The 9551-nt window shown below is 42.5% G+C and overlaps 1 protein-coding gene across 1 annotated transcript; it reads right to left on the minus strand.

The window, feature by feature from the left end:
- Window positions 1–214: 214 nt before the first annotated feature.
- LOC109890248 (transcription factor SOX-4-like) lies at window positions 215–6774 on the minus strand. The gene is made up of 2 exons (XM_020482233.2): window positions 6416–6774; window positions 215–5837 (listed from the first exon to the last, which is right to left on the minus strand). Exon 2 carries the CDS (start codon window positions 5787–5789, stop codon window positions 4599–4601), a length of 1191 nt encoding a protein of 396 aa, XP_020337822.1. The 5' UTR covers window positions 5790–5837; window positions 6416–6774; the 3' UTR covers window positions 215–4598.
- Window positions 6775–9551: the final 2777 nt, after the last annotated feature.

The raw sequence follows: 9551 nt of genomic DNA on the forward strand, positions 1-9551 counted from the left end.
ACATCATAAGTGCACATGTTCAGGTTCCTTAGGTTTGACCACAAGAACATCTGCATCCTGGCAGACACCCTGAAACAACCGACACACAACATTGTCACAGTGGAAGCCAACTGTTAAAACCCCAGAAGGCAGTTGAGAATATTCCCTCTCCAGATTGATACAGAAAATTCCACTCTACCCAGACAGAAACAGAGTTTGAGACAGACATCCAATGTTGACTGTAACAGTTTATTCAGTAATGCAGAGTCACTACACTAATAACTCTATCCAAAATGAGAATGGCATCTCTCAGATCTACGTACATATTTACAACAAAGTGCTTTTACTTCTATCCACATACTCGCTGTCAGAACAGCTTAATGTACCACACTACAAAAAGCATACATATACATGATAAAGCAATGCTAATTATTGGTAAAACGTGATACTAAGATGAACGAGATGGTAAGTTGTTTAACCATTTTACACACGGAATAAACAAGCTTTATCGAATTGCAATATAGCAATTGCCTGATTGATATAAATACATAGTTTGTTATGCACCAATCCATAAAGAATAGTGCAGGAATGAAACAGTCTACACAGCAGAGGGGGTTTCCAATATGACAATATTAGCAATATCTTCTGTTAGCATAGTGATGCATATTTCGAAATGACTTTCACCATCATTCTCCCCCAATTTTTCAATTATAAGGTGTTGCATGGGGGGGCTATATGAAGTGCAGTTACTCCAATTTCAGAGACGTTTACTATTTGTACATGCATACCTATTATCAATGCAATGTCAGAATTTTGGTACTACTTATCGACCAATTACATTCATCAATGCAGATCATAAAATGTATGTCAATATACAATATATATGATGAATAGGGGTGAGCCTTATATATTTGATTAGACAGTTCTGACTAGTTCACTCTGGAGTGTAGGCTGGATCCAATGCATTTGTAGCACATGAAAATATATTTAAACACCCCCATTATCCCCTGTTCTACAATAACATTGGGAAATCAACACAAGCATATTTTCAGATAAACAATATTCAGTTTGTTTCATATCATAGAAATACGTTTTGTTACAATTTGCCATAACTAAGACTAGAAACATGCTGGTGAATAGATTACAAATCATATTTGACATTGTAAATAAATCAAAACAACCCTTGCTGCGAAGATGAAAAACAGAGGAAACATTCTATATTCAGTTTAGTCTATAATACCATAAAACCTTGTAAACAATGTGTACTAAAATGTGAGGCATCATGGTCGTATTTTGGCTACTTCTGTGTGCAGCAGGCCGGGTGTCCCAGTGCTGCTGTTGTGTTGTCAGGTCGTTGTGGTTTAAAGGAATGGTAAGTTAAGTCCTACTAGGACCCTGAGGCTGAGAGTGGCCCCTGTTGACCCCTATAGCCCTGGACTGGGCCTGCTTAGGGGCCCCTTGTCGCAGTGGTGGCAGCCACATGCATGAAGCTGTAGCTGGAGACAAACAGACAGTCAGACATGCTCAGTATGGCAGGGGCTCCTGTGCCCCACTTGTGATGTGGGAGGCAGTAGGAGAGGGGGGCCAACAGCTCTATGAAATTTGCTTTGTCCTTGTATTTCCATCTCAGGGAATGCTATTCATCAAAGGCTGGCCCAGAGTAGGAGGTGCCACCAGATGGGTATTTTTATCCAGCTTAATTTCTCTCCATCTTTTTTTCATTTATTACTCTGACACTAATTTGCTGAAGCCCATCTGTGAGTTGTCTAGCCCGGTTTTTAGCTCTCTTTCTAAAATATGAAAGAAAGAAAGAAAATGAGCCTTATATCATTCAAATAAAAAATGCTGGTTAGTTTAGGTCAAGGGTGTTCCCTTTGAACATTTTGCTTAAGAATGTTTTGTTTGTTTAATGTAATTAAATAAATATTTCATTTATACTTAAATGCACCTGAATGATTGAAACACTACTTTCAAAGACTGAATCTGAAAATGTATTACATTTTCTTGCAGCTACCAATTTTTTTGGTTGATGATCTAATACACAGACATATACAGCACATTAGAAATAGGAGTTGTTCCACAGTAAGCTGCTACTTTAGTCCTGAGTCCAATTTTTACTGCTGGTGTTGAATTCAGTATTGGTTCCATTACCATAGGATGTGTCTGTTTACACTGTACTGTACTTTAGGTTTGTTGACTGCTAATATTGTAGCCATACAGATCATGTGCATGATCAAGAGCTGAAATACCAATTCAATTTGTGAGCCAATACATTTTTGCTGAATCTGCATTTGTAATTTCACTTGTTTCATCAGGAATGGTGAACTTTCCCATACTTTGTCTATGCTAACCAATAAAAGGTGCCTATTAAAAGTACAAAATACTGGCAATCACTTTTTTAACACTAGGACACATGCAGTATGTCTAAAACCTTGATTGCAGTTCACTTTTAGATGGAGGTTGGATGTTGTTGCTGGAATATTTTCTTTTCACACGGTATCCTTCCAATAGTGTTGAGGAACGTCTACTTATGTGTAACAGAAGAAAGAAAACAGTGTTGCTGTATGGACTCTTAAAGGCCTCGGGTTGTAGTAGAACCATCTCTTCATATGTCTTCTCCTACCATTGATATCTAAGAGGGAAGCCACCTTCCAGTTCAGAAACAAGTTACCTGGTTTATTCATTTTTTTGCTAATGAAGACATTGTTCTGTAAAGTTTATGGTGCAGTTCTCTCCAGACATCGCACAAGGAACTAAAACCCTGCCACACATAGACACGCATTGGTTCCTTCAGGTGTTTCCTGGGGGGAGGGACTGAGGAGGAACACAACACAAAATCCAGTACGGTTCTCGTCATGGTCCCTGTACCACACAGTCATTATCACACTACTCCAAATGGTGCATTTTGGTCTGAAAACAAACTTCCAGCGTGTCCGCCATGGTCCCATCATGTATCCCCTGTCTCTCCATGGCCTGCTCCAGAGGCACTCTGCACCACATGGGGCGGCCTCTGTTAGAGGATGCTGGCTGGCTCCAACAAGGTTGGTCTGACGAGGGATTCAAATCAGTTTATCTAAGGTATGAACTGCAGGAAGGGTTTTGGTGCTGCTTTCTGGCTGGCTCTTCGCCAGCTGCTTGTGGAGAGTAAGTAAATAACACGGGTCCTTTTCGCCACAGTGCCAAAGCTAGGCGATGTAATTAATGAGGATAGAGGGATGAAAAGAAGAAAGGTCACATGTTGTGGTGGAGAGAGGGGGAGGGGATCTGGCTCCTTCTCTCGCTTTGTCACCTCGTCCCCTCGCGGCTATTTGAGAGAGAGAAGATAGGGGCTGATAGGAGGAGAGGAGAGGTGGCGTGCATCTCATCCCCAGATCAGGGCAGATGAATGAGCCACGGGAGGCAGTAGGACCTCTAGACAAAACGATCCCTGAGAGAGTCAATGGAGGGACAGCTGGCAGTCACAGATTTCGCCTCCATTCACCGCTGAATCGGCCCTGATCAGGCAGCTGCAGCCAGACTGCAGACATGACATGAATTTTACCGCGCTGGTGGCTGTGTGGATGGCCATGATCCTCATCTCCCCCTGAATACACTACCCCCCCCCCCTACACTCCCCCGGCTGGCAGACGCTCGCTCAGTTGAGCTCAAACACACACGCACGCACACACACACACTCACACTCTGAACTCCGGCACAAAGGCTGCTGCCTGCAAGGGCAGATGCACAGCTCCCTGAATGAAAAGCCTCTCCTGACCCCCATCATAGACCCCCCCCAACCCCTCTTTCACTCCTCCTCTTCCCCCTCCAGTACTTAGCCCTACTCTCTAACCACCTACCACCGTTACAGTCACACAACTGTCTGGAATGAATCAGGCACACACACAAGGCTTGTGTTTACATTAACTCCATGTCTTGGAGTCTGCACTATTAGCAAGGCGATGAAAGTGCTGTTACCTAATTACAGAGTATGCGGCGGATTTCTCTCCTGGAGAGAGCCTATGCTTTAACTGATGCTACTGTAAAAGCCTGATGACAAGTGCTGCAGATTCCTATTACCTGCAACATAAGGACTATTAGCTGCAACATAAGGACTATTAGCTGCAACATAAGGACTATTCCTCACATGATCTCCCTTTTTACCCTTTGATATTTACAGATGATTTGTTGATAACATGCATTTTTTTATTTGAATCTGCAGTTGCTGCCTTGAGTTTGGTTGATTATGTCAGAACATGGTTGTTATGCTGCTTCATATACAACAAATGCATATGAAAGACATGGAAATGCTACTGTACATGCTCCGGTTAAAACTGAAGAAAAAATACTGAATAAGTTTACTGTTGAAAGCGCTATTATCCCTCTACTAAGAACATATCTGTTCAGTGCCTGAATATTTGAACTCTGATAAAAGGCTTGACGTGAGCAACCTTTCACTGTTTGTACACCAGACCCTCAGGATGTGGCATACTGGGAAAAGTGAAGAATTAGCACTTACGGACTTGATTGAGAAAATACAAAATAAAGTGTCCAATTTATAATATAACCAAAAAAACCACAGGCTTTTATGAATAGTATATATTCTTCCAGTAAGCCAGAATCCTGTAGAGGCATGCTGGGCCTCAGTAGGTGAACACCAGGTCAGAGATACTGGGCACCAGAAAGTCCCCGGATATCATCTCATTCACTTCCGGGGTGCAGTAATCAGGGAAATCGAAGTGGGATCCTGAGTTGGTGTGAAATGTAGTGTCAAAGTCTTTGTCCAGAGTGGAGCAGTCCATAGGCATGGTGTCGAAGTTGGCGTTGGAGATAATATGCAAAATCTCCTCGTCCAGCTCCTCGTCGGAGGAGGCTGACGACACGAAGGAGGAGGAGCTGGTGGAGGTGGGGGTGGAGGAACGGCCGGTGGAGGAGCGGCCGGTGGAGGAGAGGGGAGCCAGAGGCTCCGAGGAAGAGGACACCCTGGGGGATGACTCTGGGAGGCTGTGGGGTACTGGAGACCCAGAGGAGAGGCCCACAGGCAGCTTGGAGGTGGTGGTCGACACTTTGACTCTGAGCTGGGCTGCAAGCTGAGTCTGCTGCTCGCCAGGGGTCATGGCAGCCTGCTGGTGGTGGAAGACACCCACGGCTGGCCTCTGCCCTCCTGGATGGCTCGTCATCGGACTGGCCAACTCTACATCCACTGTGTCATCATCGCTGATGCCCTCATCGTAACCTTTGAACTTATTGCTGTCGAAGCTGGCTCTGTGTTTGGAGGAAGGCGTTCGTATCTTGAGCCCTCTGCTGGTGGCGGTGGAGGTTGCGGAAGCAGATGCACGACCACCCTGGTGGGACTTGCTTGTCTTCAAGGGGACCTTGTCCCCAACCCGCACGGGAATGGAACTCTTGCTCTTCTTCCGGGGCCTGTACTTGTAGTCGGGGTAGTCGGCCATGTGCTTTAGCCGGAGCCTCTCCGCTTCCTTGATGAAGGGGATCTTCTCATAGTCGGGGAGGAGTTTCCAGCGCTTGCCTAGGCGTTTGGAGATCTCTGCATTGTGCATGTCTGGCCACTGTTCCATGATCTTCCGTCTCTCGATCTGCGACCAGACCATGAATGCATTCATGGGCCTCTTGATGTGACCCGTGGGAGTCTTGCACCAGTTGGGGTCTTTGTTGGAGGGCAACCGTCCAAAAATCTCCTCCCTGTCATCTGCACCCAGTCCCAAGAAAACCTCTTGGCTCATATCACTGTCCATAACTGCTGGGTATTTGTGTCCCCTTTGCTGTACCATGATGGAGGAAGACGCTCTACTCAAAATGACGGCTGGAGTCATCCATAATCACACAGACACTCTAAGTTGTTACTGCAATGTTTCCTCCTCCTGTACCCCCAAAGGAAAAAGACAAGCCATAAATACCACCATAAAGAGTATCATCACTCAGCTGACAGCAGGACTGTAAATATCACATAAATCTATACTGATGTTATCCCCATTCATTTTCAGTTGTTACATATAACCGATCATATAACAGATCATAATCCTGCAGAAAATACAAAAAGAATCAGTACAAAAAGAATCCTGCAGCAACAGCAAATGTGAATTATTATACAGTATGTATTATAATTAATGGACATTTTTGTAGGGGTTGATCCATTTTTCGTGAAGGAAAAATACACCAAAGTTATCCTGCAACAGGGTGATCAAATTAAGATCCCATGTCTGTACAATACAATATGTTTCCTTATATAGCCAATACTCAATGAAAAAGAAGCAGATATCCCATCTGATTTTAGAGGTGCAAACTAAGGAATTCTGTACAAATCCAGCCCAGAGCTAAACAAATTAAAACATACTGTATCTAACATGACTCACAACATAACTCAGTACAATTTAATGACTAACACACTCACATCACTGGTTGGAAATGTGACCACTAGGACAAAAACTAAAACACTCACCAGCAATTCTGCAGGACTCTGCTTCAGTTCTCCTTGCCTCAGGACCTAGATGCTGTGTCTGAAAAAAAGAAACTGGTTCCCTCTCCACATGGGCTGACTCTCCTGATGCAGTGGTGAGCTGAAGGAGTTGGACTTGCAGTGGAGCAGAGAGGAAATGAGTGCTAGAGTCCAACGTCTGTCTCTCTATAGTGCCAGCTGTCCCAGGCTGGCTGCATGTAGACTTTCTTTCAATCTCCGTCTTTCTGTCTCTCTCTCTTACTGTCTACTTTCGTTCATTGTCAGAGTCTCTTCTATTCCTTCTTTGTAGGACAGCACCCCTGTCTGCTACTCTATAAACCTCACAGTAGACAGCTCAACCTCCTCTGACACAAACTCCTCCCCCTCCACCCACCAGTCCCCGCTCGCTGTGTGTGTGTGGTAGAGCAGAAAGTATCCATACAGTTAGTCACAGGCACAGTGACAGAACAGGGAAACTGAGCGAGGTGGTTGAAATGTTAATTGCTTAAATGTTAAGTGCAGTTTTAAAGAAGGAGACCTTGCAGTGAATTGTCTCCTGCAAGATGTTGTCTGTCTGACAGTTAAATAATGGAGTGCTCACTGTTATGAATCTGTTGACCAGTACACTTTGTGGGTTAAAGTGTGCATGTTGAAATGTGTCTACACACTATCAGCGTTAAAAGGTTAACAAATCAAATCAGATTTATTTGTCACATACACATGGTTAGCAGATGTTAATGCGAGTGTAGCAAAATGCTTGTGCTTCTAGTTCCGACAATGCAGTAATAACCAACGAGTAATCGAACCTAACAATTCCACAACTACCACCTTATACACACAAGTGTAAAGGGATAAAGAATATGTACATAAAGATATATGAATGAGTGATGGTACAGAACGGTACAGAACGGCATAGGCAAGATGCAGTAGATGGTATAGAGTACAGTATATACATATGAGATGAGTAATGTAGGGTATATAAACATAAAGTGGCATAGTTTAAAGTGGCTAGTGATACATGTATTACATACAGATGGCAAGATGCAGTAGATGATATAGAGTACAGTATACATATGAGATGAGTAATGTAAGGTATGTAAACATTATATTAAGTGGTATTGTTTAAAACTTCTTAAGGTATAGGGGGCAGCATTTTCACTTTTGGATAAATAGCGTGCCCAATTTCAACTTCCTGCTACTCATGCCAAGAATAAAAGTATATGCATATTATTAGTAGATTTGGATAGAAAACACAAGTTTCTAAAACGGTTTGAAATATGTCTGTGAGTATAACAGAACTTATGTAGCAGGCAAAACCCAGAGGACTAACCGTTCAGAATTTTCTCTGTCTGTTCAGTGAATTTTTATTGGGAAACGGTATTTCTTAGGAACTTGTTTTCAGTTCCTACCGCTTCCACTGGATGTCACCAGTCTTTAGAATTTGGTTGAGGTTATTCATTTGTGCAATGAAGAAGTACGCCCATCTAGGAACTGCGTAACACTGTTGAGAGTTTCGCAAGACTTGAAAAGTAGCTTGGTTTGTTGTCTTCCTGTATTGAACACAGATAGACCTATCTTCAATTTGATCGATTATTAACGTTTAAAAATACCTAAAGTTGTATTACAAAAGTAGTTTGAAATGTTTTGGCAAAGTTTACAGGCAACTTTTTAAATATTTTGTAGTGACGTTGCGCAATTTGGAAAGCTGTTTTTTTATGGATCAAACGCGCCAAATAAATTGACATTTTGGATAGATATGGACGGAATTAATCGAACAAAAGGACCAATTGTGATGTTTATGGGACATATTGGAGTGCCAACAAAAGAAGCTCATCAAAGGTAAGGCATGTTTTATATTTTATTTCTGCGTTTTGTGTAGCGTCTACAGGGTTGAAATATGCTACCCTCTTTGTTTGTTGTAACTTTAATGTGTTACAGAGTTAATGTTTAAGTTAATTAATTGAGCTGTATCTGAAGACATTTCTTTACAGTTATTTACATATGTAATTGTATTGGTTAGTATTGAATTACGCTTTTGACTGCAAGTTCCAGAATGCCTTGCGACAGGAATGAGAGAGATAACGCGCCAGTTATGTGCAGGTGCAAAGTGATTAAGCTGATTTTCCGCTAGCATCTTACCTGCATTGCTCTGTAGAATCTAAAGTTGTTAAATGTAACGTGAACAAGTATTATTACTAAAAGAAGCTTTCATATCAAACCCAACGTCCTGCGTCATTACTTTGAAGACCGTTAATCTAAAATTTGGTGCCGAAACCCGGAATATGAGCTGCGACGATGAAGTGGCTGAAATGGCTGAGGAGGAACGTCGAAAGTGGGGTACAACACGGATTTTGAATCAGATTGATGTGGAAATATCCCAGTCAAATCCGGATACCGATCACTTGAGTACATTTTTGGAATTGTTATCAACTAAGGAGGACAGTTTGTTTGAACTTGATCGTGGAATTGAACAGTTAACGCCATTGGACGGATTGGAGGCAGAGATTGCATGCACGGAGGATTACAAAGAGTGCATTATCATGCTGAAGAGCCATGCACAATGAGTGATAACGAAGAAACAGGATGTCAATCCACTACCAGCACGGGTGAGTGATGCTAACTCAAACAGATCACAGAGACAATCAGTAAGGCTACCAAAGTTGATTATTGAGAAATTCTATGGCGATGTCAGTATGTGGCAGGCGTTTTAGAGCCAGTATGAGACTGCTATTCACAACAATGATTCACTGTGTAATAAAGAGAAGTTTATCTATCTGAAAACATATCTCACTGGACCAGCTGCAAAGGCAGTAGCAGGACTGATGTTAACAGACAGTAACTATGATGATGCAATCGCTCTACTCAAGAGCAGATTTGGAAGGAAAGATCTTGTGATTAGTGCTCATATGTCAAAGCTGCTGAATCTCACACCTGTGAAGAAATCCTCTGATCTAAATGCATTGAGGCAGCTATATGATGAATGTGAAATTCAGATTAGGAGCCTGGAATCACTGGGTGTAGTGTCAGAAACCTATGGAAGCCTACTATGCCCAATCTTACTACAGATGATTCCAGAGGACATAGCTCTTGACTATAGTCGTCAGAGGGGAGTAGATGATGAATGGAAAGTGTCTGAGAT

The sequence above is a fragment of the Oncorhynchus kisutch genome, linkage group LG5, assembly GCF_002021735.2.
Source record: "Oncorhynchus kisutch isolate 150728-3 linkage group LG5, Okis_V2, whole genome shotgun sequence".
Lineage (NCBI taxonomy): Eukaryota > Metazoa > Chordata > Actinopteri > Salmoniformes > Salmonidae > Oncorhynchus > Oncorhynchus kisutch.

Excerpts from the sequence above, each read along its gene's own strand:
- LOC109890248 (XM_020482233.2), bottom strand. The coding sequence starts at position 5,789 with ATGACTCCAGCCGTCATTTTGAGTAGAGCGTCTTCCTCCATCATGGTA.